At 46.8% G+C, this 27,925-nt stretch overlaps 2 protein-coding genes across 3 annotated transcripts; both read left to right on the top strand.

Annotated features, from left to right (window-relative positions):
* Positions 1-926: 926 nt before the first annotated feature.
* LOC134456850 (complement C1q-like protein 2) lies at positions 927-12,299 on the top strand. 2 transcript variants are annotated; one of them, XM_063208429.1, is made up of 2 exons: positions 927-1,100; positions 11,243-12,299. In XM_063208429.1, exon 2 carries the CDS (start codon positions 11,254-11,256, stop codon positions 12,046-12,048), a length of 795 nt encoding a protein of 264 aa, XP_063064499.1. In that variant the 5' UTR covers positions 927-1,100; positions 11,243-11,253; the 3' UTR covers positions 12,049-12,299. The 2 variants fall into 2 exon arrangements, with proteins under 2 accessions (XP_063064499.1, XP_063064498.1); XM_063208428.1 differs by having other exon boundaries at positions 11,215-12,299.
* A 3,807-nt stretch (positions 12,300-16,106) lies between these two features.
* Positions 16,107-26,580, top strand: LOC134456849 (taste receptor type 1 member 1). The gene is made up of 10 exons (XM_063208427.1): positions 16,107-16,279; positions 16,758-16,953; positions 17,395-17,487; positions 17,626-17,712; positions 18,463-19,146; positions 19,886-20,095; positions 20,468-20,588; positions 21,265-21,664; positions 22,620-22,876; positions 25,497-26,580. Exons 1-10 carry the CDS (start codon positions 16,134-16,136, stop codon positions 25,763-25,765), a joined length of 2,463 nt encoding a protein of 820 aa, XP_063064497.1. The 5' UTR covers positions 16,107-16,133; the 3' UTR covers positions 25,766-26,580.
* Positions 26,581-27,925: the final 1,345 nt, after the last annotated feature.

Raw genomic sequence — 27,925 nt, 5'->3', positions numbered from 1 at the left:
CTTGGTAAACTTTCATGAAAATATCAAATTTGGCAAGAGGCAGCCGAGTTCCAATGAGCAGCATAGTTGCGGTAGGGCCTACCTTTTTTTGACCATTTCCTGCACAGTGTACCTTTATGGCAGATATACATTCGCTATATTGCAACAAATATACAGTAGGCCTACATTGCTACATGGAATGTGTATAGCCTACTAGAGCCCTAGTGACAAGACGCACACACACACACACACACGCACACGCACACACACACACTGAAGTCTATGTATATGTCCCAGGCTTCCAAAGATAAGTGCTAGATAGTGGCTTTTATAGCCAAGGCCAGTTCTTTTCTGTTCCAGAGGGTGATATTTTACTAGTAGAGAGAGAAGAGTATTACTAGTTTCGTTAGGAAAACAAAACAGGATCCAACTTCCAGGATATAAACTTGACTATTATTCTCATCAATAATTGTCATATCCGGCCTGGTGGCATTCAAATCAGAGAATAAAGACATTTTTGCAGAACCGCGGTTGGCAATCATGTCCTCTCTAACAACACAGATTTTGTGTATTGACACTGATGGAGAAAATAAGGATGGCAATCTATAAAATATTCACATTCCTGTCATGATGGGAAACGTAAAGGCCTTTCTTTTTTTTCAAAAAAGGGCAACTGTTCGGTATATGTGACATTGATTCACTGACTTGCTCTTGTCCATGGTGGATACATAGTGGTGAGTGGGAGCTCGGGTACCAGATTGATAAATACACTTGGAGCCTGTCTTTGTGTGTGAAAGTAAGAATGTCTTCATCAACAGATGAGTTGTGAAAAACAGTGTGTGAAATACAACACAGGCCGAACGGAAGAGAACATCGCAGGCCGTCTTGCAATACTGTTGCTATACCACCGCGTTGCATTTTTGTCCTTAATTATTTCCTCAGGAGGTGTATTGCATGTGTGTGTTGTGTGTTGCGCGTCCCGTGTTCTGGGAATAGGTGTAAGAAGGGACTTATAAAAAGAGGGTGATCACGGAGTCCAATTCCAGACACTGCTGCTGCGCCAATTTCTGCCATCAGTCTTACTGCTACAGACACCAGTGACAGAAGGGGCGTTCTTGAAGGTAAGATCAATTTTTATTGGAAGTCTATAAAACATATTAATAACAGGTGTTGTTTAGAAACAACATGTAATTGTAGACAATCATCGTGAATAAAGAAGCTTAAGTGTGTGTGTGTGTGTGTGTGTGTGTGTGTGCGTGCGTGCGTGCGTGCGTGCGTGCGTGTGTGTGTGTGTGTTGACTATTGTCTATTTCTTTTCTATGTGTAGTGGGCGAGACCGTTACAGGAAGTAGTTCGACTACGCCACCCCCGGGGGTGGAGCCCCCGGAGGAAATGAATTAGGGGTAGTTACAGATACCCCGGACCAACACACAATGTACCCGCACAATAGATTACCAGGCAAACACAGGTTCGTGCACAATGGAGGCAGAGACAGTGGTGACAATTAATAATTCAAATCTTTATTATTCTTTGCGTTATAAAAATATATTTCTCTCACTCTTTGTAATAAAATATAAAAAGGTACTCACAATTCACAAAGTGCAGTGGGGTGGGTGTGCTGTCGCAATCACCCGCAGATAGATAAACACTTGCCCCAAAGTATGTTCACGGTAACAGTAAAGTGCAGGGGTGGGTGTGCTGCCACCACACCCGCGGATCTGTAAACACCGGCCCCAAAGTATGTTCACTAATTCACAATAGACAACACACCTGGTAGGCCTAAGGCCTTAGAACCCACACTCAGGTTGGCAGACTTTGCCACTAGGGGCTGGCACAGCTAACACAATAGGGCGAATGGCACACCTCAGGATTAACAAAAGAAAAAGTAAAGAAATAGTTCACAACAAACAGAAATAATTCACGGCAAACAGAAACAACAAGAAATCAGCAAACCATGCAAAATAAATCAAAATCCAGTAAATACATGCAGTTAAATAAGAAATTAGATAATTGGATGAAATAATGAAAAAAAGGAAATTAGGCACAGCAAACGAAAGTAAACGAAAATCAAAACATGAGGTAAACCAACCCCAGAGGCTCAGCTCAGTGCAGTCCCCTAGGTATCCCCACACTCACTCGTCACTCACACACACACACGCACACACACACTGTGGAATGGCTCACACACTAGCTCACACCGAGCCGAGCGCCCACACGCATACACACACACACACACACACACACACTGAACTAAAGCGCGCCAACTCACACACACGCACGAATGTCCAATTTCCCGAGGCCGGAGCAGCAGCCGAGATACGGGTTCCCGGCGTCCAGAGGCACCACACAACCGGGGCTAAGAGTCGCCGCTCGTGCACCTAAACGCGTGGTGTGTCTGACCACGGCCACACGGATACAACCTGCGAGGGAGGAGGAGAGCGTTAGCCAAGCTAGCAGGACACCCACTATCACACGATTCTGCTGCCGAGAGGTTACCTTACCCGGAGATGAGGGTGCACCGATGCGCAGCGCAATTCTCACAGTCGGAGTGTCAATACAGAGGTACACGGCCGAGGCGCCGGTAGCGACCACACGCTGAAACCATAATAATGGCCGTCGTTAGCAACCATGGTAAGAAAACAAACAGTCAGAGCTGGGTAAAGGCACAAGCTAACCCACTATAATACATACCGGCGTGCAGGAGACGGGAAAGGCGCAAGGTAACCGTTGGTATTGTCCACCGAAGTCCTTGCCAGTGGAGAAGCAAGAGATCACTCTAGCCAAGTAAGAGACGCCAAGTTGGAATCACAACCTATAGAACAGCAGACGCGAAGTTAGCCACTAGCTGCTGGCTAGCACATAAACAGCGACAAGAAATGGTCCACATACTCACGAGGACAAGAAATGGTCCACATCTCCTAGATCTGAACTGGACACCGCACTCCTCTCGACGGCGAGGGGAGAAGCAACCACAGCATTCGCCGGTGGCGATGAAACGCGCAAAGGGGAACTTTGCAGGCTTACCGAATACTAGCCACTGGCAGTGTTTATGAAGAGACTTCCCATAAGCCTCTACGAGCGGCGTGGTGACGTGTGCCGCAGCGTCAGACTTCCCTTAAAGGAGCAGCGCTCCATTACAATCTACCCCCCACATGTTGAATCGTCGGCCCGACGATGCAGGTACGCTTTCCCCCCCACTCCCAGATCCAAAATTCCATCAAGAGTTTGAAGTCGCCCCACCAGGCAGCCGATGGGGATTAGAGTGTTGTCCCGCGTTAGACCGGAAAGTCCGGCGTGGGGGCACCTCGCTGCTGCTAGTGCCACGACCGGGTAGCTGAGCGGCCGAACTGCTGGGGGAAGCCTGCGAAGTCCGACGCTGCCCTTCGTTTCCTCCTGAGGTGCCACCCTGGGGTGCATGGGGCTCTGCTGGGACACCCAAGTCAGCATCGCCCACCTGCTCCCCAAGAAGGATATCTTCTTCGCTCGATAGCTCCCCTGAGTCGACAGGGGTAGGTTCGCCTGGTCGGCCCGACCCCGGGGGGTGTCGGGGGCCAGGGGGCCCACCACTCCTTTCAGCATGCTGCGGTGAACGTGCTTCAGCTTCGTTGGATCGTTGACGGGGGCGATCGTGTACACGGCTCCGGTCTCCGAAGGGGTACGCACCACCATGTGTACCTGGGAGTTCCACACATCTTGGATTTTATTTCGACCTCGCACGCCGAGGTTGCGTACATATACCCGTTGCCCTACTTCTAAAACAGCAGTCTTCACCCGTGCATCGTGTCTGTCCTTGCGATATTCCGCCGCTGCGGCCAAACGCTCCCGAGCCCCATCAAATGCCACTTGAAGCCGGGCCTGATGCTCCTGTATCCAGTCGCACACTCGACCATGGACCGGTGGCCGAACTCGGCCCAGGAGGAAGTCTACGGGTAGCTGTGGCTCTTGGCCGAACATAAGGAAGTGTGGCGATTCTCCTGTCGCTTGATGCGGGGTGGTATTATAACAGAAGGTTACGTGCGGCAGGCAAGTTGCCCAGTCGCGCTTCCGAGAGGCCGGTAGGGTACGCAGGAGGTTGTGTAGAGTGCGGTTAAATCGCTCACATTGGCCGTTCCCGGCCGGGTGGTACGGGGTGGTTCGGGACTTCTGGACCCCGTACAGCCCGCAAAGCTGCTGAATCAGGGTGCCCTCGAAACAGCGCCCCTGGTCGGAGTGGAGCCGACCAGGAATTCCGAACCGGTAGAACCATTCCACAAGCAAGACCTGGGCGACCGTCGAGGCCCGCTGATCCCGGGTGGGGACGGCGATGGAATACTTACTGAAGACGTCCGTGATGACTAAAACGTTCTCCACCCCCCCCGACGTGGGCTCCAAAAGCGTGAAATCCACAGCTACCACTTCGTTGGGCCGAGATGCCAGTAGGTGGCCCATATGCGCGGCGGCTAGAGGAGGCTCCCCTTTGGACTCTTGGCACCTAAGGCACTTTTCACACCATCGGCGCACCTCCGCAAACATGCGGGGCCAGTAACACCGTTGCCCAACCAACTCCAGTGTTCGATTAATCCCCTGGTGGCCATGGTGCTCGTGGAGCTGGTTTAGGACCTCTGATTGCAGGGCAGCCGGCAAAACCAGCTGGAGGCACTCATCACGGCCACTGGGGTGTAGCACTCTCCGGTAAAGGACTCCATCGTTCTCCACAAACCGTTTCCACTGCCGCAACAGGATCAAGGCCAAGGGTGACAGAGCTTCCCGTTCCTCACGAGTAGGCCGCCGACGCGCCTTCCAGAAGGCCAGAATCGGCTGGATAACAGGGTCTCCTTCTTGCAGAGCGCACAGGTCCGGCAAAGGGTAGGAGGGCAGCACCGAAACAACCAACTGAGAGGCGGTGATGCTACCCCCCGGGACAGCGGCCGGTTGCAGCTGACCACCGGGGTCGCTTGCTTGCAGAGTGCGCAGAACCGGCAAAGCGTGGGGGAACAACCCCGAGACACTGGACTGAGAGGCGGTGCCGCCATCTCCCTGAGCCGCTACCTGTTGCAGCAATCTAGGGACCGCTGTACCCGGAACCAGGTCACTCACGTCTTCTTGGTCTGGCTGATTCTGCCGCGACAGGCCGTCCGCATTACCGTTAGATTTACCCGAGCGGTACTTTAATTCAAAATCAAATGATGCAAGCTGTGCGGCCCACCGGTGTTCGACCGCCCCGAGTTTGGAAGTAGTGAGGTGACTCAGGGGGTTATTATCAGTGTACACGACACACTTCTGGCCCAAGAGATATTCGCGAAACTTCTCGGTGACGGCCCATTTTAGGGCGAGGAACTCGAGCTTCATAGAACTGTAATTGTTCATATTCCTCTCTGTAGGTCTTAACGTTCTACTGGCGTATGCCACCGGTCGGACTTTGCCGTCCACCTCCTGCGAGAGGACCGCGCCCAGTCCGCAATGGCTGGCGTCGACCTCAAGAATAAATGGGCGGCTAAAGTCCGCGTACGCCAGTACCGGCGCCGACACGAGCCTACCCTTGAGTTCCTCAAAACTTCTTTCGCAATCCTCTGACCATGCATCAAGAAACTGCTGCCCCGAGGGCCGACGGGAACGGCTCCCGTTCAAGGTGGCCACCAATCGATGCAACGGCGCGGCCAGCTTTGCGAATCCTTCGACGAATCGTCGATAATAGCTGGCGAAGCCTAGGAACGATCGGAGCTCCGACACATTGGCAGGTCGCCGCCATGTGGCCACTGCCTCCACCTTGCCAGGGTCGGTAGAGACACCGTGCTGAGAGATCACATGTCCCAAGTACTGAACCTCCGGCTTAAAGAACGCGCACTTCCCTAATTTAGCCTTCAGCCCCTCCGACTGCAACCGGGTCAAGACCATCTCCAGGCGCTGTAGATGTTGCGCCACGGTGGACGAGAAGATCACGATGTCGTCAAGATACAGTAGAACGGAATGACACTGTTGGTCGCCGAACATACGTTGCATTAATCGTTGAAATGTACCTGGTGCATTGCACAGGCCAAAAGGCATTCTGTTCCATTCGAACAACCCGAAGGGGGTACAGAATGCCGTTTTGGCCCGATCACCTTCTGTCACGGGGACTTGGTTGTACCCACTGGCTAAGTCCATCGTAGAAAACCAGCGGGCACCTGCCAACATGTCCAATGTCTCCTCGATCCGAGGAAGCGGAAAGGCGTCCTTCCGAGTTCGGGCATTTAACAGGCGATAGTCGACACAGAGTCGCAAGCTCCCATCCTTCTTCCGGACTAGAACAATGGGAGAAGCGAATGGACTACTGCTTTCTCTGATGACCTTCGCCTGGAGGAGCTGGTTGATATGGGTTTTTACGGCCTCGTAGTCGGAGGGGGCAATGCGCCTGTAACGCTGCCGGACCGGTGTCGGATCCAACAGCGGGATGTCGTGTGAGATTAGGGAAGTGCAACCCAAGTCGCCCTCATGGGCGGAGAAGACCGAAGAGTACCTCAGAAGCAGGGCCCGGACCTCAGCCTGTTCCTCGGCAGGCAGGGGTAACAAGTCCACTGCACGGATTTGTGTCTCCAAAGGCGACGGGGCAGGCGCCTGAGGGTCAGTAATGGCGGCCACGGAACGGACCTCCACCACGTCCCGTGGCAAGCTGATGATCGACACAGCATTCACCTGTCCGAGTCTAGTACGAGGGTACAGCAGGACGTCCGTACAACCGACGTTAACTACAGGGATCTGCACCAAGCCACGGGTCACCTGCACCAAGGCAGGGGACACCAGCAACCCCCCGGGCAACCCCCGGTCCGTCGGCTCAAAGAGGGTTCCAAGCCCTGAATGTTGCTCAGGGCAGGTGGCAGGAATCAACTTCATGGTCCCCCCCGGAACCCGCCATGGCGCACGGCCCCGGACATTCACCACGCCGCTGGTATCGGGGGTGGGCCGGATTTCAGCCTGATGACAGTGTTGCAGCGCTTTCAGCACCGGTCGAGGGGCAGTTGACACTGATGGGAGATCGAAAAGCGTGGGACCGTGCCGCCCAAAAAGTTCCTTATAACACTTGCCGATAACATTCATACCAAGAACCCCAGGGACCACGGAAGCCGTGCCCCCTGGGGGGTCGCGAACGACCAGAACACCGCAATCAGGCATACTCTTCCCGCAAAGCTCAATATTCAGCTCCAAGTAGCCCAAGTAAGGAATCTCTAGGCCGTTGGCCGCTCGGAGCTGCAGCCAGTGACATGAGCGTAACCGCTCCTGCCCCATAGATTCGAAGTTGGCAGCAAAGAAACTTTCAGTGACGGTGGACACCATAGACCCAGTGTCAATGAGACAGGGGACCTGAACCCCGCCCATCCGGACGAGCAGATGTGGACAGTTAGAAAGTAACGCCTCGGCGGCATTGGCAGGGGCAAGGGCATTACGTGAGCCAAGAGAGGCCCCCCCCGGACTGTGACTCCTCAGTCCGGTGGGCGTCAGTTTCCCGAGGGCTGATTCGGTTGGAGGGGCCCATTCTCCGTAAACCCGGAGCCTCTACGGGAGGGTGCTTGTGGGGGCCCCACCACTCGTTCTCCGTCACAATCCGCAGCAATATGGCCTGTCGCACGACAGCGCCAGCAGACAAGGGGTCCCTCCCGAGGAGACCGACCTCGCCTCCGTGGCTCCCCCTGTGTGGCCGCACCCCGAGAAAAATGCTGCAACTGAGCCTGTTGATTTTGCACCATTTCCATGAGCTTCGCCATGTCGGCCTGCAACTTCTCCATATCAGATCTGGTCGGCGCCCCACCACGGGGATCCATGCTTACGGCGCAAGAGGTACCAGGGACCCCAAGGGAGCGATCGAGTGAAGACAAGGAAAAGCTACGCGGCCGCTGCGTTTCGGCAGCGCCCTCCCGTTCCCAACGCATGGCTTCCTTACGCACCGCGATCAAAGTGGCTAACGGCGTGGTCCGAATGAAACTCTTCAAGTGACGACGCAAGGCGCCCTCGTTAACATGCTCCACAAACTGATCACGCAGAAGAACGTCAGCGTTAAGAATTCCCTCAGGCGCATTTCGTCTAACCTTATCAATAAGGGTCATTAATGCGATTGAAAACTCTAACAATGTCTCTCCCTCTTGCTGTTTTCTCGAAAAGAACGCCTCCTGCAAGGCCACGTATGACTGTGGGCAACCGTAAAGCTCCTGTAAAATTTCAAAAATTTTCTCTGGGTTTTCTTTTTCTTCTCTCGGCCTATAGCGGATCTCATCCCGTGCCTCGCCATCCAAGTGATCGTAAAGAAAATAGGCTCTCTCGGCAGCAGAAAAATGGCGCGCCCGCATACATGCCTCCGCCTCCTCCTTCCACGCCTCGATACTTATGCCCCCATTTCCCCTAAACAATGGGCACTTCTTTTCCCTTGGGACAAGGACCAAACGTTCTGTAGCGGACCCTGCCGGGGCGCTACCATTTAGTGTGCTCGTACTTGTGGCCCGCTGGGCGAGGGAGGCCTTTAAGCGCTCATTCTCGGCTCTTACCTCAGCCAACTCATCCCTAATCTCTTGTGCGTCCCGCGACATGCTGCGGAAACCGATCAAGACAAATTTGGAAAATGCAAAAACTCACAGGGATGGCTGGTCCAAATCTCGAGAGAGGGGCGGTCTCCCAACCTCGGCTGCTGCTCCGCTTCTACAGGAAAAACACAAACTCACAGCGCTTATTCAGTGGTGCTCTCACTTTCAACCAACCACATACATACACTCATTCAACCATTGACCATATGACAAATTTCTATTACAAAGAGTGAGAGAAATATATTTTTATAACGCAAAGAATAATAAAGATTTGAATTATTAATTGTCACCACTGTCTCTGCCTCCATTGTGCACGAACCTGTGTTTGCCTGGTAATCTATTGTGCGGGTACATTGTGTGTTGGTCCGGGGTATCTGTAACTACCCCTAATTCATTTCCTCCGGGGGCTCCACCCCCGGGGGTGGCGTAGTCGAACTACTTCCTGTAACGGTCTCGCCCACTACATTTTGGCGTATGTCGGCTATGGATGACCTGTGAGGCACAGCTGTTGGTTAGAGCTCGTGGTTTTCTTTTTTTCTTTTTGTTGTTTTACTGGGGAAAGACGGCGGCTGCCCCCTCGGCGGGCGACACCGCGGCGGGCACCCAGGGCCCAAAATGATTGAACTGGCGGAGCTACAGGAGATGGCAGCGCGGAACCAGCGGCAGCTGGACCTGCTGAGCCAATGGGTCGACGCGCAGCCAGAGTCTCCACGGTCGCCGCTCACGTGCTGGAGGTGCCATCAGCCAGGGCACCTGGAGCGAGAGTGCGACTGGCCACGGGTTGTTGCGCGGCCCCGGTCTCCACGGTCACCAATCAAGTGCTGGAGGTGCCACCAGCCAGGGCACCTGGCACGGGAGTGTGATGGGCCACGGGTCTCTCGTCGTGTGCGAACCCCGCCGACAGTCCAATCGGAGAGTGAGCAGCGCCGGGGCACCCCCCAGCAGCCGACCAGAGGACCAGCCAGGACTGGGCTGGATAGCCACACCTCGGGCGGAGGCCGGCCGCTCTCTGGGGACTCGACCATGGCCACTCCATCGCCATCCGGCGTTTTATTGTTTTGTGTGTGTATATGTGCCGTGGTGGTTATGTTGTTGTTGATAAATGTGTTGGGTATGTGTTAGGTGTGCGCGCAGGTGTGTGCGTGTGTGTGTGTGCGCGCGTGTGTGTGTGTCTATCCCCATCATAGGGTGAGCTACAGTGCGGCACCGGGACGGTACCGATTCAAAGCTGGGGCGAATGTAACAGGTTGGACTAGGTCCCCTGTTAGTGTGCATGTTGTAATTGAAAACAGCTGCCCGTGTGGGCGAGGGTGGAGCCCTTCCGGTTAGTATAAATTGCCTACTATGTTGTCTGTTAGCCAGGTGTGGCTAACCTCAGTACCGGTTGGCGCTTGGGGAAGCCCTGTACGCTGGGTGAAGTAGGTGATGTTGGCGTGTTGGGTGTTGGACCCACACTGGAGCGCGTAGAGCGCAGCTGAAATGCGGACGCCAGGTTGCCGCATGTAGCCTAACCGGCTCGAAGGTAAGCCCTTCTGTGTGCACCTGGCGATAGCCAATTATGTTTGTACTGTGGCTAACGAGATGTTGTTTCACTGCAGCATTGCATGGTGAAGCAAGGGTCAACCGTAGACTTCCAAGCTCGGTCCAGTGCTTCCCAATTGCAACTGAAGGTAATTTCCAATTAACCGTCACTCTGTGCCTGTGGCTTTCATGCCACACCTTGCTCATTGATAATGGCATTTCCCTGGCATTAACCCAGTCTGTCTTGTGCTTTCTAGGTTGAGCACATTATTGTCAATTGGCTGGGGTGGGGGGACGCCGCCGTCTTTTCCCGGTGTTTGTGTTTGTTATTTTGCCTTTTACCACCACGAGCTCTTTTAGTAGTGGCAGGTTGTTGTTCCTTTGCGCAGGTGCGCGACGCTTTCGTCTTTCAGCCATACGGTCTGACACGGTCAGCTCCAGTCACCCACCCCTTAGACAAGGGATGAGTGATTGGGGACTGGCCGGTTGAGATTTGTAGCAGTATCGTGTAAACTTATTGGTGAGGTGTAGATCCCCCTGAGTGGTATAGTAAACTCTCTGCCAAGAGGCCTGATTTGATAAACATAGGCTACCTCTTCACTGTGAATCATTTTAGTGTGCTGTGACTTATTTTGTTTATTTTGATTATGTTTTGTGTGTACAGTTTTGATTGATTGCAGTGTTATTTTGCATTCGCAGTGCAGTGGGTAGTTAACACACTCAGTAAATTACCTGTACTAGGCCTACTCAGTGCTCTCGCACTTAAGCCGTCACCGTTTCACGATATGTACCTGTATTGACTTCAGTAGAGTTAAGACTCTGTTTGTGTATATGGACTCAAGTGAACTGCCTGCTCATTTTGAAAACGAATAAGACTGAAAGCAGAAGAAAATAAAAACTATTGTATGTGCAACAGCTGTGTCATCCTTGTCATCTAGAACCTGTCGGGGAAAATTGTATTTTTAACATCTGGGTTGTCTCACCCTTAACGAGACTGGCGTAGTCACCTTTTAAAACCTAATTGCTTAAAAGTTAGTAATCCTACCAACCTCCACTCTGCTACATTTGTAATATAACTGCACATTGGAGAGTGGTCAAACACAATTTCTGATTTCTCTGCTAGCCTTTTGTTGGCTTTTGTTGCCTTTTGAAGACTATAACTTACACTGTGACTTGACTTTGACAGTCAATCTGTTGAATGTTTTATTCTGCAGTGACTTGGAAGATGAGGGCTGCCATCTCACTGCTGGTGCTGCTGCTCTCCATGTGTGGAGTCCAGACAGACAGCAACGGCGTTGACTTCTCTACCCCGGACGTCTCTGAGCTGAAGGAACTCAGAGACATGATGGTGGACCTGAGAGTAACACTACAACGTATTGGAGATGAGGCAGACAATGTAGCAGTGAAAGAAAGGCTGGCATTAAGTGAAACCAAGGTTGAAGCTCTGGAAAGGGCGCTACAGGACACCAAAGCAGAAATGAAGACGGAGGTGGACAACCTGAAGAAGGAAAATGCAGCACAAGAGGCAGAGTTGACAGCAGTGAAGACCAGACTGGCATCCACTGAGACTGAAGTGGAGAATCTAGATAGAGAGATCAAAGCAGCACCCAAGGTGGCCTTCTCAGCAGGTCTAAAGGAATCTGGATCCGGATACCAATATGCTGTGATTAATGACCTGAATTTGGTGTTCAAGAAAGTCATCACCAATGTAGGAGAGGCCTACAGCAGCGCAACGGGCTTCTTCACAGCTCCAGTCAGGGGGGTCTACTACTTCAGGTTCACTGTTATGGATGATCTATACAGACGCTCCATGTATATCAGGATGCATAAGAATGGACAGCAGCTCATGAGCCTGCGTGAGTATGACACTGATGGACAGTTCCACTATCTGTCCGGTGGCCTGACTCTGCAGCTGGAGAAGGGAGATAGAGTAAACCTGATGATACCAGAACTCAGGAGGATTTATGACAGTCCTAATAAACCCTGCACCTTCAGTGGCTTCCTGCTCTTCCCTCTCTGAACACCAGAAGATCACCATGACCACTCACCACTCATTTTGAAGACTGTTTAGTTGAACAATAATAAATGTAAGCCATTGATGACATTAAGTTCTCTTAAACTGCATATTCTTCAAGATCTTGGAGCTTGCTTAATTGAGAAATTATCAATGTAAATTGTCATGATCAAATAAAGTTATTTTTGGTAACACTTTATTTTAGGGATCATCTATTAGCACTACTACATACAATGTTCATGTATAAGTAACTTGTACGGCATGTACAAAGCAACATCACACATTTGTTAGGCATGTCTTCGCAAATGTCTTGTTCATGTACAATAAGGGATTTATTACCAATTTAACCTTAGTAAGGACCTAGTAGGCCTAACGGTGCAAATCCATTTGTCAGTTTTACGCAAGCCGTACCAACGCATTCAATTCATTTTCAATGAAATGCGGCATATCGTCGTTACCGGACTCGCAAAGCATGTTGGGATTCCGGCACGGCGAGCGTGGGTCTGGTGGCACGTCAAAGAGTTGAGCTCTCCCGAAAGTTATGCAAATTAGCAGCGGCTGACGGACTGCGTTACCCAATGACTGTTGATTACATGAAGATGTCCCATGATACCTGTGGTCATCACGAAGGTGCATTTCCCTCGGTAAAAGTAGGCCTAGATTTTTGACATCTGTCGAACTTTTGGATGTACAAAATATAGACCACAAGCATGTATGTTGCATGTGCTTATGATGCCTGGGTTCAAATGATTATGTTCGATTTCGACCATAGGCATAACAACACGAGGCCAGTGTGTGAAAAAAACACATGTGCCGAGTTCGGTAAGAGCATTTTGAACTGTAATTTAGGGGCAGTTGGTTTGCTATATGGATAAAAACGGCTAGAAATGTAGATTGATATACTTCCTGTATATAACTCCCGGGCCACGCGAGCTGTAGTAGCAGTGCGTCGACACTGGGACATCCAGTACGTCGAGCTGCGATAACGTAACGCTATAATGGATCTCTAGCCTTAGCGTTTGCTTAGTACATGCCTTACAAGTTACTTATGCAGGCATTAACATTGTATGTAGTGCTTATAGCTGTGTCCCTAAAATAAAGTGTTACCGTTATTTTTAGCATATACCTGTATGTGGGAGTGTCATTACACACAAAAAATTGGAGATTATTTGTTTGAAAAATAATAAATGTAAATCAAATAAAGTTCTAAAATAAACTGCATATTTGTTGGCCACTTGGGTTTATGTCGCCCCATTGTACGAAAAACATGTCGGTGGGAGTCCATCTTCAATTAATTGAGAAATTGTCAATGTAAATTGTCAGGATCAAATAAAGTTTTCTTTAACTGCATATATGTGGGGGCACATTACACACCAATACACCACCAATACACCACCAATACACCAATACAGTAGTAAGAATTCTGGGATCACTGACATGTGTACCTTACCCTGCTCTTCTACTGTAACTCTCTCTCTCTCTCTCTCTCTCTCTCTCTCTCTCTCTGTCTGTCTCTCTCTCTGTCTCTCTCTCTGTCTATCTGTCTGTCTGTCTGTCTGTCTCTCTCTCTCTCTCTCTCTCTCTCTCTCTCTCTCTCTCTGTCTCCATTAGAAATGCTGAATTGTTGAGGTCATTTTGATTACGTGTAAATAGCCTAAATATTTGATAGATTTATCTGTATTTGCCTCTCTACAACTTGTAGCGCAAGTATCAACATGACCATTTTTTTGAAGATGAGGTGCATTCTGGAAAAAAAGATGAGCTCTGGTCTAATGCGCCATTTGTCTTAAGAACCCCCCAATGTTTTTTTTGGTCATTATTTTGCTACCGTGCCTATTCTGAATGAGCCATTTTGATATAGAAGATTCATTTCATAATTACAGTGAGATTAATCTAGACTGAAAAAAATAATCTATGCCCACCCCTAGTCATATTTTGTTTTAACATCATATATTTTATGAGACGTGTGATGCTGGGACCCCTGAATAATGGGTAAAGTCCACTTTGCTTGTGTAAGAACTTGAGAAAGGTCGTAGGAGCCGAAACATTGTTTTTGTTAATAAATTGCAGCACGATGACAAGAGTGTGCGGTATGTTCTTCTAAAAAAAATGATCTTGCACCCGCTACCTGCACCTCGAAATCACTGGTGTGCGTTGGTTTCCTTCCTCCTTCAAAAGATGGACTAATAAATTTCCCCTTGAACTCGGACTGAAGTGAATTGTGTGTGACTGTGCACGTGTTAGCAAAGAAACAACAGTTGTAGTGGACCATGTTAAAGTGAAGAGACATAGTGTGTGTGTGCGTGTGTGTGTGTGCATGCGTGCGTGCGTCTCTGTGTGTGTGTGTGTGGTGTGTGTGTGTGTGTGTGTGTGTGTGTATACCTGACAGCAGCGAGGTGACAGTCGTAGTGGACTATGTTAAAGTGTAGACACATACTGTGTGTGTGTGTGTGTGTGTGTGTGTGTGTGTGTGTGTGTGTGTGTGTGTGTGTGTGTGTGTGTGTGTGTTTTCCTGACAGCAGCGAGGTGTCAGTCGTAGTGGACTATGTTAAAGTGCGAGACACATACTGTGTGTGTGTGTGTGTGTGTGTGTGTGTGTGTGTGTATGTGTGTGTGTGTGTGTGTGTGTGTGTGTGTGTGTGTGTGTGTGTGCTCTTACCTGACAGCACCTGAATGGAGAGTGTTGTACAAGCCACCCTTTACCAAGAAGTGTGGGGATCTCCAATGGAGAATCCTCCATGGTGTGTTTGCAGTGAATGCTTTTGTTTCTGTGTTATACCCTGAGGTTGGCCCTGAGTGTCCTTTTTGTCCTCAAAGAGAAACCATTTTTCGTGCATTTATGCAATGTGTAAGGCTGAAACCTTTGTGTAATGTTTTATCTTTGCTTTTCACAATGCTCAATGAGCAGTTTTCCATTGTATCTTTTATTTGTGGCTCGAAATATGTGCGGAGACGACGAAATAAGTGTCAATTTTTTTTATTTTTTTTGTGGGCCAAGCCAAAATGGCTATGTATATCAGCAGAAGAAACAAAATTGAAGAAAACACTAGTGTTGATATTGTGCTGCTTTTTGCTGCCCTTGTGAGATCTCGCATTTTAATTGATTTTCGCTTCTATAAGCTAATGAACGATGTGGAGGTTTTTGAACAAATCTGGTGTCATAATGGTGCTGTGTGCTCTGTTAGGAACGATGAATTGCTTTTTACACATGTATTGGCACCTGGCTGAGATGTAAGATGTATTTACCTATGTAACTTTAGTTTTTTGTGATTGTTACTTCATGGCACTTTTTGTGTTGCTGTATTCCGAGAAATTGTAATAAAGGAGTTTTGTAAATTAAAAAAAAATCTCTCTCTCTCTCTCTCTCTCTCTCTCTCTCTCTCTCTCTCTCTCTGAGAACGCCACAACGTCACCATGACCACTCACCACTCATTTTGGAAACTTGATTTGGAGGGACATTTGACATTGATTTTGGAGATTATTTGTTTGAAAAACAGCAAATGCAAATCATTATCATTATCAATATTTCTCTCATACTGTATTTCTGTCAAGTGATTACTGCACCTACACCAACAGTACCTACTGTCTATGGCCCATACTATGAAAGTGGCCCATCTCTCATATAAGATTTGATGAAAACCTGTTTTGCCATGTACATCTTTTGTACATCTGTTTCATGTGGGTTTGACATGGGCTATTGCATCCATTCAGTTTTCTCACCCAGTAAAGAAATAGTGTGGTAAGTCATACAAATAGGCCCATGCAAACTCATAACACCCTGAGATGGACAATGCAAATCAACTCCCACTTCTGCACGGACATGCGTCTATGTGTGTGTGTGTGTGTGTGTGTGTGTGTGTGTGTGTGTGTGTGTGTGTGTGTGTGCGTGTGCGTGTGTGTGTGTGCGCGCGTGTGTGTGTGTGTGTGCGTGTGTAAACATGTGGGTGTTTGGGCGTGTGTTTCATGGAATGAAAGGTAACCATGAGGAGCATATATCACCCATTACGATATCTTCCTCGACACACACCGATGGAGAGATGGGAGAGGTGAGGATGCTCCACGGTGTTCTCCTGCTGCTCTGCTCCATCTGGATGCATGGTCCTGGTCCTGATGCGGTTGTCATGGGTGATGGTGTGGGGCTTCAGCTTCCTGGGGATTACTCCATCACTGGCTGGTTTCCACTCCACAACACTAAGTATGAGGATACCGGTCAACCCTATCTTGGAGACTGCAAAGAGTAAGTTTTTATTCACAAGACAAAGCCAATGTAGTTGTTCTAGTATGTGGAAATTTACAGAAAACATGGTCTTACTGCATTTTTAGATTCTTCTGTCATACAGAGATTGAGAAGTGATGAGAGCTGACTGCCATATGTCTGTTCCTGTATAGATTTAGATTCCATAAAGTATAAAGAAATCGCCAACTTTTTTTAGTATTTAAGAGTGAAGGAAATTTTCACTGCAGAGACAACACCGGAGCAACACAGATTTAATTATTTTTTATTATTATTAATGTTGTGCACTTGAATAAAAAAACAAAAATAATTACATCTGTGCCACTCCTGTGTTGTCTCTCCAGTGACAATTTCCTGCCTCTCTCTCGTCGATGCACCAGAAGTTAAAACAGAAGTGCGAGGAATTACCCCTTTATTTAACAGTGAAGCCTGCTCCAAGCTGATCAATGGCTTTTCATTTTCCCCTCATCCTTGTATATAGTGGCCTCGAAAACAAGCACGGCTATCACTTACTGCAAGCGTTGAGATTTGCTGTGGAGGAGATCAACAATGGCACGTCGAGCCCGGCCCTCCTCCCTGGGGTGACGCTGGGCTACGAGGCCTACGACACCTGCTCTCGGCCAGCCAGCACACTGGCCACCGTGGACCTCCTGCAGCAACAGCAGACCAGCGGGGGAGCACCAGAGGAGGAGGAGACCGCCCATATGGAAAGGATATTCTACAATCATACATTCTATATTCTAAAAAGGATATTCTAAAATCCTATATTCTACGTATATTCTAAAAAGGATATTCTAAAATCATACACCAGGTTTTTTATATGAAACAGATATACATTCTTTAGGTAGTCTAAATTTACTCCTGAAAGTGGCCCCTTTTGGTGTTTTCTCATACAGAATTATTAGGCGAAAGTATGAATAAAGTTCAAATTGTACATGGATTTTGAAGATAATGTGTATGATACTTTCTTTGTATGCTTCATATAATATTTTGTCCATACTATAATTTTGTATGAGAAAGCACCCAAAAGGGCCCCCTTTCAGGAGTAAATCATACATTTTATATATATAATTCTTATAAGTTCTTTACCATTTTTCCCCTATATGGGCGGCGTCCAGGGTGTACAGAGGCCAGTGGCTGTGGTGGGACCGGACAGCAGCAGCTACAGCTTCGTCCCAGCGGCGGCCCTGGGAGCTTATCTGGTGCCTCAGGTATGACTGAATGAGAATGAGAATGAGAATGGGTGTTTTACCTAGTCAGGTAAAACTGAGAATGAGAATGGGACAGACCAAACTTTAAAAAAAAAAAAATAGTATGGTAACAACTCCTACCATTCTCCATCTTTACAGATCTCTTACGAAGCTTCTAATGAGCTGCTGAGCAACAAGCGCCTCTACCCAGCCTTCTTCCGCACCATCCCCAGCGATAAGTACCAGGTACAGAGGTGTCAAAAGTAAAAAAAGAAATGTAAAAAAAGAAAAAAACACAGTTTCCCTCCAGCATAGGTAACTTATCTGAGTAAAAAGTAGACCTGTGTGTACTCTTACAATCAGCTGACTCGATACTGGTTGGATCAAATCAAGTCAAGATCAAGTGGGTCCTTGTAGTGTTTCTTGTGTTTATAAGTAACAACACAGTTTATCTATCTCGTTTGTTACAATGGGCAGTCATGGGTAAGTGGCTAGGGCATCAGACTTGCATCCCAAAGGTTGCTGGTTCGACTCCTGACCCGCCAGGTTGGTGGGGGGAGTAATTAACCAGTGCTCGCGCCCATCCTCCTCCGTGACTGAGGTACCCTGAGCATGGTACCATCCCGCCGCACTGCTCCCTTGGGGCGCCATTGTGGGCTGCCCCCCTGCATGGATGAGGCAGAAATGCAATTTTGTTGTGTGCAGTGTGCAGTGAACACTTGTGTGCTGTGGAGTGCTGTGTCACAATGACAATGGGAGTTGGAGTTTCCCAGTTGGACTTTCACTTCACTTTCACACCTTAATTTTTGCCACCTCTGCAGGTGCACGCCATGATCAAGCTCCTGGTGCGGTTCAACTGGCAAACTTTGGGATTACAAGTCTGACGCCGTAACCGCTTACCCATGACTGCCCAAGAGCTATGTAACATCATGTGCTAGTGTTGTAAATACACCACAAATGTACTTTCACGCTTATTACTGCTGACCCCCTCTGCAGGTGCACGCCATGATCGAGCTGCTGGTGCGCTTCAACTGGACCTGGGTGGCCCTACTGGGCAGCAACAACGAGTACGGCCTGCAGGGCATGCAGAGCCTGTCGGAGCTGGCGGCGGGCTACGGCATCTGCGTGGCCTACCAGGGCGTGATCGTGGCCAACAGCGACGCCGACACCAAAGAGCAGCTGGTGGGCATCGTGCAGGGCATCCTGAAGACCAAGGTCAGCACCGTCGTGGTCTTCTCCAGCAAGAGGATCGTCAGCGGCTTCTTCCCCGTCGTCATCGAGCAGAACGTCACCAACAAAGTCTGGATCGGCACCGAGGACTGGTCCGTCGCCACGCTGGTGTCCGGCATCGAAAACATCCGCACCATCGGGACGGTTCTGGGCGTGTCCGTGCAAAGCTCGACCCTCTCTGGTTTCGGGGAGTTCGAGGAGCAGTCCCTCTCCGTCCTGAACGACACTCAGGAGGGCGCCAATGTCAGTGTCACAGCGCACAGTGCCCCTTGTCTTCAGAACACTGATCTCATCACCATGGCGACACAGAACTACCCTCTGCTGAACTACGACCTCATCTCCTCCTTTAATGTCTACAAGGCCGTGTACGCCATAGCGCACGCACTGCACGACGCGCTGGGGTGCAGCAGCGAGGGGGGATGCCAGAGGCGGGACGTGGACCCCTGGCAGGTACAGTACGTAGGTCAGCTTATCGCTTCTGTTCTTGGATGGTACAGTATTGGCTTTTATGCCTGTTATGCCTCTTTTCCACTGCCGGTTTTCTGGTAGGCATACACAGCTTGACAGCGCGACTGGGCTGCCACTTTTTGCTTTTTCGATTGGGCGTGGCACAGGTCAATCGAAGAGCAAAAATTGGTGGCGGAGTTGCGTTGTGTTGAGCTGTAGGCCTACCAGAAAACCAACAGTGGAAAAGAGGCTTTAGTGACTTTCTAGCAGAAGCTGTACTGTATGAATAAATATATTGTCAGGACTGCTGTTAATTTTGATTTAAGATTTAATATTGGGTGTGTGTGGAATGTGGTGAATTAGTTTAGTTTAGTTTAGTTTAGCTTAGTTTAGTTAGTTTAGTTTAGTTTAGTTTAGTTTAGTTTAGTTTAGTTTAGTTTAGTTTAGTTTAGTTTAGTTTAGTTTTGTTTTGATTTGTTTTGTTTCGATTTGTTTTGTTTTGTTTTGTTTTGTTGAAGCAGGGACCATGCACAAGTCATGGGAACAAAAGTAAAGATTATAGCTAATTTCCATTTGCAGTCCCAATTTACCCGAATTCATCCTCATTTAAAAGGAGAGTTTGCATCAATCTGTTTGTGTTCTTTGTGCTATCCTTAGTTATATACTGTAAGTTACTATCTTAATATTATGGGGTGTGCCACATCATCACATGGACATCAAATCGGGTGTCTTTGCTTCTCAGGTTTTCCAAGGGTTGAAAACGGTCAGATTCTCCATCAGAAACACTTCAGTGTACTTCGATGAGAACGGGGATCCTCCGACGGGTTATGACATTGTGACCTGGGAGTGGGCTGGGGATGAGTGGAGGCTGCGTACGGTTGGAGAGTACCTCCCTGACCCACCGGCGCTGACCGTCGATTCAACCAAGATACCGTGGTGGACCGGTGACATGGTCTGTCTGTATTCCTTCTATGACTGTAATAATTCATCAGCAATATGGAATTATTACTTCTATGTTTTTCTTCAGTTAGTTTTTTTTATATATTAGCTTTTAGAATATGACATCTCATTTTCTTTGCATTGCTACAGTGCAGACAATGAGAGATGGAAAGAAAGAGACATTGTGTGTGTGTGTGTGTGTGTGTGTGTGTGTGTGTGTGTGTGTGTGTGTGTGTGTGTGTGTGTGTGTGTGTGTGTGTGTGTGTGTGTGTGTGTGTGTGTGTGTGTGTGTGTGTGTGCGTGTGTATTTTTCACATGTACAGTATGCCTGCCTGTGTAAGTGTGTTTAATATTATGTACTGTATGCCGTTTTGCTTTCTCTCAGGTGCCTGAGTCCCTGTGTTCTCCGGAGTGTCCTGAGGGCTATCGGAAGCTGATGACCGGACAGCACAAGTGCTGCTTTGACTGCATGGCCTGCCCCGCGTACACCTTCCTCAATGACACCGGTAGGCAGCATTCTAAATCTCTTTGCTACTAGTTAATGGGCAGCCGTGGCCTAGTGGTTAAAAGGAGATGGGCTTTAGATCAAAGGGTTCCAGGTTCAAATCCCACCCTTCCACTCCCTGAATTTCACTCCACTACTGTAACCAATGCCCTGTCGCTTTGGATAAAAGTGTCAGCTAAGTGCAATGTTATGTAAATGTACTGTATCCAGCTCTCTTTCCTTATGGTGTGTGTGCTTTTTTATGAACATAACATGGAAGATCTGACATGATTTGCTCATCATGAGCTGAAAATAATATGGATCATAATTTGTTATTTCACAGTATACAGTTGTACATTACCCTATTTGATAGCTGATGAACAGTGCTCATATGCTTATGAATCATTGTTTCATGTGTGTTCATGTAGCAATGGAAATGTAAAGATGGTTTGACTAGCTGTTTCCAGACAGTTGTTTATCTTTTTTTTTATCCCTTTTGTAACTTGTTGAAAATACTATAATGCGGATTAGGTACAATACATGTACAGGCAGTCATTGAGAGCAGCCCCCTTGCACGAGTGAGGCACACATTCAATTTTGTTGCTGTGGAGTGCTGTGTCACAATGACAATGGGAGTTGGAGTTTCCCAATGGACTTTCACTTTGTTGTTATATTTACCTGCCTCCTCCCCTGTCAAGGTGAGACCAGCTGCCCGTCCTGCGAGGTGGACGAGTGGTCGGTGGAGGCGAGCGAGGCGTGCTCCTCCCGCACCCTCCTCTTCCTCCCCTGGCACCACCCGCTGGCCATCGCTCTGCTCCTCCTCCTGGGCGCCACCCTGCTCCTCACGCTGGGCACCGCGCTCCTCTTCCTCCTCCACCTGGGCACGCCCGTGGTCAAGTCGGCCGGCGGCAAGACGTGCCTGGTGATGCTGCTGGCCCTCACGGCCGCGTCCGCCAGCACGGTGTGTCATTTCGGGCACCCGAGCGCGCTGGGCTGCCTGCTCAAGCAGCCGCTGTACGTGTTCAGCATCACCGTGTGTCTGTCCTGCATTACCGTGCGCGCCCTGCAGGTGGTTTGCATCTTCAAGTGGTCCTCCAGGTACAGTTTGACGGGGTATTTTAACATTACATTGCATCTGGCAGATGCAATTGAGGACATAATCATAGGTAGCCTCTTACTGTAGATAATGTTGCCGGCGGGCCTATTCACTATTTGCTGAAAATACTCAACTACATCATAACAACATTGCAGTGACATTACAGAGAGCCTTAAGTAACACATTAAGACATAGCCATTACAATTTTGGTGCCACGTTATAACATAGGCTCTACGCTAAGGGGTTAACATCACTAGCAGATGCAAAGTGTGCAGGAAATATACAGAGCAACAAGTGCAGATGCTAAGTAGGGTTAGTTTAAAATATATATACATTAGTACAGGGTTAAGTAGAGTACACACACAAACACATCATCCCATAGAGTCTGACTAGGACTAGGACAGCTCAAGAAATGTCTTCAGACTCTGTTCTTGAACTCTGGTCTTTGTTGCATTTTGGTTTTCTTGCTGCTCCTTGGAAGTCTACCTCCTTTAGGTTACTAAAATGTTTTTTACAACAATGTGCAAGTACCCCTTCCTGGCCTTTTGTTGTTATTGTTGTTGGTTTTTTGGTAGTTTTTTGTTTATATTTTACTCATTAACATTAACTTTTGAATGTAGAATTTTGAACGTGTTTGAAATTTGAAATTGTCTATTTAGTCTGTCTAACATCTCATCTTTGCTTGTATGCACTGATTGTCTAACTTAAAGGTGCACTGTGTAAGATGGTGGTCAGACAAGGTATTGCAACTATGCTGTTCATTGAAACTGCTGCCTATTGCCAAATGTGATCTTTTCATGAATATTTACTAAATAATAAACTAATATTTACCAGTATGACCAAAGTACAGTAGGTTTTGCAGCTAAAAATGTCTATTTCTGGAAATTCAAAATGGCGGATATGGAGATGATGGATAGTACGAAAAGTGCAATTTTCAGCACCCTGTACCTCCTCCAGGCTGCCACGCTGGTATGAGACCTGGTCCAAGAGCCACGGGCAGGAGGCCGTGATCGCCGCTGTGTCCGCCGCCGTGCTCCTGGTGTCGGTCCTCAGGACCGCCCTGGACCCACCTCAACCCAGCCTGGACCACGCCTTCTACCCAGACCGGACGGTGGAGGAGTGCAGCAAGACCATGTCCCCCGGGGCCTTCGTGGAGCTCTTCTTTGTGGGCAGCCTCAGTCTGCTCTGCTTCTGCCTGAGCTACATGGGCAAAGGTAGTATGGACGACCAGTAGATTTGGATAGCACATCCAAAAACACTTTTTGCAGGTGCCAGACAAGAGTGTCAGACATTTGAAGTAGGTAGGCTAGGTCTGCACACTGGCAATAAGCTCCAAAAAATAAACTTTCGATCACCCTGGATCTTCATCAGGCATATGGGTCTGGGTGATGGAAACGCTGCTTTTTGAAAAATAAAGTTCATTTTTGTAGACCACTGATTCTTGAGAAAGTGGCTAAAACAGGTTGTAATCTCGAAAGAAAAAACCGAAGTGAATTACAAAATAATATGGTATATCCTCGTAGACAAAAGTCTTGGCTTTTCAGAAATGCACAAGGCCAATCTCACCATTTTGAATTTTTTTCAGAAATCAGGTTTTTCTCCGATCATACATTGTTTTTTGTCAACACCGTCAGACACAATTTAAAAGCAATAAAAAGTGTATTGATTTGGTTGCATATGTATCTGAAGTTTTTATGTGATTGTGTGTGTTTTTTGGTTCACACATACGCCTTTAAATGTTGAAAATTCACTTTCATTCTATTTTAATACGGCTTCATGTGTTCTAATTTAAAAATATGTGCTGTCAGACAATGCTTACTTAATGCCTAAATAGATCAAACAATTTTTTGTAATTTCACAAATATTCGTGTAGGCTTAAATTTGCAATTACTTTGGTAATTCAACAACTCCAAAGGAAAATTTTGTAAGGACATTCATTTAAAATGTCCAAAACTCCTTCTTACGGTGGAGACTTAAGAACTGACGGTGGTGACAGTAATCTGAAGGTGGTGAAAGTGAACTAATTATTACCTACATTTAGCAAAATAAATAGCCCTCTCAAGTCAATGACATCTAGCATAAACACTTTATTTTTGTGTGTGCACAGTATGTTTGTGCATGACTTTTTTCTTCATTTGTTAGATACTCTAGGAAGTAGGCCTAGATTATTGAAAATGTGGCATAAACAGGTTTTAAGTTGTTCAAATCCAAAATATAGAGGCGTATTATCATAGATGAAGGTCTTGGCTGTGCAGTGAATGTATTGGCCAAGCTCCCCATGTTTTACATTTTTCATAAAATGGGCTCTTTCTTGGTTTTGTCACCAGCGTCAGACAGAATTAGAAGTAAAAAAATATGTATTTAAGTGAATTACTTTTACAATTCAACATAATTGTAGATACTTATTGGAAGCATATTCTTAAAACTTGTCAAAAACATGTAAAACACATGCTTTTTTGTGAACTACATCAGATGTCACCACCGTCAGGTTTTGTGACAAAAAACCCTCCAAATGAACTTCAGTGGAGGCTGGAGTATAAGTTTGGGTCACAATTATTACTAACATGTCTGGTAATGTTTCATTAACCAGCACAATTTAGTAGAATATGGAACAAGATGATGAGCGGAACAAAATCTGACGGTGGTGACATCTGACGGTGTGAGACAAAAAAACACTCTTTTACATATTGTGCATTTTTTGCTCACATTAGCCACTTCGTTTTTGCTCTGTTTGTTATGGGCTTCATGCCGCTTCTGAAAATGTATATATAATTAACATTAATGTAACATAATACTATTAAACCCCCCGACGGTGTTGACAGTTTATGGTTGGGACAGAACCAGTGTCCAAACAAATTAACAAATTGAGGCAAAATTTGTAAACTTACAGGAGCTTCAGTGATGGTGAAGTATTCAGTAGAGCTAAAGGTTTGAAACGGGGTCCTAAGTAATGACAATGACTTTGTGCATACCTGATTTTATTGTCTTTTTTAAAAAATCTGACGGTGGTGACTAATATGCTGGACACACTTTGAGCAATCAGAAAATAGTAGTAAATATTGCTTTACACGCACTATGTGCATATCTGCAGAACCACTTCAATATTGACTTTCACATCAGGGTGATATTATTCAATAATATCAGTGATTTTTACATTTTAAGTCAATTGAAATGATGATGTCTGTCCTTGGGACAGCTGTTTTTACAGGGTGTGGGCAGGTTTATAGCCATGAAAAGTAATAAAATTACACTTAAATATTTCAAACGACTGTACATTTGTCTAACAGACCCCTGGGTCTTTACCTGGATTCATTTTGTTCATGAAAATGTAGTTTACTTTCAACAGAATTGGCAGTTTATTGCAGAGACATGTTTTAGCCGCTTTCTCAAGAATCAGTGATCCCATTGGCAGTGTGCAGACCTTCAACAGTATGGATGACCACCCACTGTTCAGCATATTCACGAAAACTGGCAGAAGCCAAAGGCTCCTCCTCCGTAGGTGCCCCACCGAAAGGTTTAGGAGATCTTTAACTCCTGCTGCTATCAGACTTTTTAAAGACAGCTGCTTGTGTCTTTTTTAAGTGGTATAATGTTTTAGTGATTCTTTGTGTGTTTTTATGATGAACTGTTGCTTGTTTCGTTTTGTTTCGTTGTTTTGTTATTTCTTAGCTCTAATTTATTATGCGTTTGATTTGCCTTGCTGTTATGTGTTGTGTGTGGTTGGCCAGGTAGCATTGAATTTCTCCTTTGGGGATCGATAAAGTCTCTCTCTCTCTCTCTCTCTCTCTCTCTCTCTCTCTCTCTCTCTCTCTCTCTCTCTCTCTCTCTCTAAAGACCTGCCGGCCAACTACAGCGAGGGCAAGTGTGTGACCTTCAGCCTGATGATGTTCATGTTGTCCTGGATCTCCTTCTTCACCTTCTACAGCATCAACAGGGAGGAGTACTCCATGGCCATGCACGTGGGCGCCATACTGGTCAGCGTGCTGGGCATACTGGGCGGCTACTTCATGCCCAAGGTCTACATCATCCTGTTCAAGCCCCAGATGAACACCACGGCCCACTTTCAAAACTGTATTCAGATGTACACCATGAGCAAAGAATGATTACACACACACATTTAACTTACCACTTGATTTCTTTTTACAATGTTCATTTATCAAGGGTATTGTTGCACTCTAGATGTTTAGAAAAATAAGTAGGTACGTGGACCCAAAAAAGTACAGTTCAATGTAGGAGCAGGTTTGTGCACTAAATAATACACCAAGGTCAAAAACACAAGGTTTTTTTTTTTTTTTTCTAAGAGCAGAGTAAAGCAGACATTTCAGGTTTTTGCCATCATCAGTGCTCTCTGTGCTCGCCCACAATGTTCATTTGAAAAGACAAATGTGCCCAATAATAAAAGTAATAGTAACAAAAATAGTAAATGTATAGGATTTGTTACTGTTCAAGCCAAATATGAACACCACAGCCCAATTCCAAAATTGCATTCAAATGTACACCATGAGTAAAGATTGATAACATATTATTGTGGCAAGTGGTAGAAACCCATTTACAATGATAATGAATTATGTTTATTTTATTTAAGCTATAGATTATCGCCCCAGCCCATTTCCAAAGATGGGTTCAAATGTACATGTTGAGTAAAAGATTATCACACTTGTATCAAAGCAGTACCATTTGCGATTATAATTGTATGTTACAAATGTACCAAATAAAATCCATTACAAAAATGTAGGATTTGTTTGGATAATATAACAAGTATGCTTGAATATGGTTTGCTGTCAGGAAGGCTTGAATCCTCTATCTCAAAAGTTATCTTTTTGTGCATTCCTATCTTGCGTTTTCTCTAAACATAAATTACACAGCATAAAACTATCTTGTGCCTGCATGCTGTACCTTGTAGAGAATCATTATGTAGCCTTGAATACATTTGTGTTGTAGTGCTCTCCAGTGGTCACTGGTTGAAAAAGAACACCTGGAAAACAATAAAACATATTTTAAAGGCATACAGGGTTCGCACCTTTATTATGACTCAACTGGATAGAGAAAATGTGACAGGTACCCAAAACAGTGGTCATTCGATTCTGAGATTAACCTAGGCTACTGAATTCATCAAATTATATTTTATTACAATTTGTAGCACTGAAATAGCCATCAATACGTAAAACCTAATTGTGATCTTTGGACCAAAATAATTGCCCAGTCCAGCTTAAGAGTGAGCCGCAAAAAGGAATCTTCCTTGTCAGTTGATAAACAAGGAAATAATATTATACTGGTCAGAACAAGCTCCATCAGTACTTAATAAATGAGAGAGAGAGAGAGAGAGAGAGAGAGAGAGAGAGAGAGAGAGAGAGAGAGAGAGAGAGAGAGAGAGAGAGGGGGAGAGATAGAGATAGAGATAGAGATAGAGATAGAGATAGAGGGAAAGACAGAGAGAGAGATAAAGAGAGATAGAGAGAAAAAAAGAGAGAGAGAAAGAGAGAGAGGGGGGCAGGGACGTGCACAGGAATTTCAAAGGGCAGTTGCTCTAACCTGAAGAAAGGGCAATCCCCCCCCCCCCCCAAAAAAAAAACATCAACAATGAGCGGCCTTCAGAATTTTTAGGAAACTGCACCATGGGTATTATTATTTTTAGTAGTAGTAGTAGAAGTAGTATATTATTGTCATAATTATTAATATCTTTTATTGTATAGTATCCTGAATATGCGTACCATATGATATAACATGCTAGTTTTTAAACATGTAGGCCGACCTATTAATCATATCAGAGATGATCAGCCTTATGCCCACCTGCCCTAAATGTCTCCTGATCCACATTTCCTCATGTGTGGTATGTGGCTGCCCCTAAATTAAATGAAATTATGAGAAAAAGCCTTGATAGTTTTTAAACCTGTATCAGTCACAGAGATTATCAGTCTTATGCCTACCTACCAGTGATGCGCGGGCTGACCCGAAATCAGCGGGCGCTTGCAATTAACTGCGGTCGACCGCAGGCACGGGTTATGAAATATTATTTTTAATGAAATTCGGGTCGGGTGCGGTCGGTCAGGACCTTTGAAATGATGCCGAATTTTAAAGTAGGCTATAGCCATACGCTATAGTTACTTTAGCAGACAGGGACATTTTTTGCGAAATAGATCAAAGTTTATATGGCTGAATAACTACGATGGTGCCACGCGCTCTGCAGGAGACTTAATGGCTCCTGCGTCGGCCGAATATCTTCTGCGCGCAACTGGTGCAGCAGGTGCAACCATTGAGTGCAT

Source organism: Engraulis encrasicolus, chromosome 10 (genome assembly GCF_034702125.1).
Source record: "Engraulis encrasicolus isolate BLACKSEA-1 chromosome 10, IST_EnEncr_1.0, whole genome shotgun sequence".
Taxonomy (NCBI): Eukaryota; Metazoa; Chordata; class Actinopteri; order Clupeiformes; family Engraulidae; genus Engraulis; species Engraulis encrasicolus.
The sequence above is the reverse complement of the archived record's forward strand: the minus strand, read 5'-3'. Positions and strand labels throughout refer to the sequence as shown.

Coding starts and splice junctions, on each gene's coding strand:
- LOC134456850 (XM_063208428.1), top strand. CDS start 11,227: ATGTTTTATTCTGCAGTGACTTGGAAGATGAGGGCTGCCATCTCACTG.
- LOC134456849 (XM_063208427.1), top strand. CDS start 16,134: ATGCATGGTCCTGGTCCTGATGCGGTTGTCATGGGTGATGGTGTGGGG. Junction 17,488..17,625: donor GAGCTTATCTGGTGCCTCAG/GTATGACTGAAT, acceptor CCATCTTTACAG/ATCTCTTACGAAGCTTCTAA. Junction 19,147..19,885: donor GGGACGTGGACCCCTGGCAG/GTACAGTACGTA, acceptor TTTGCTTCTCAG/GTTTTCCAAGGGTTGAAAAC.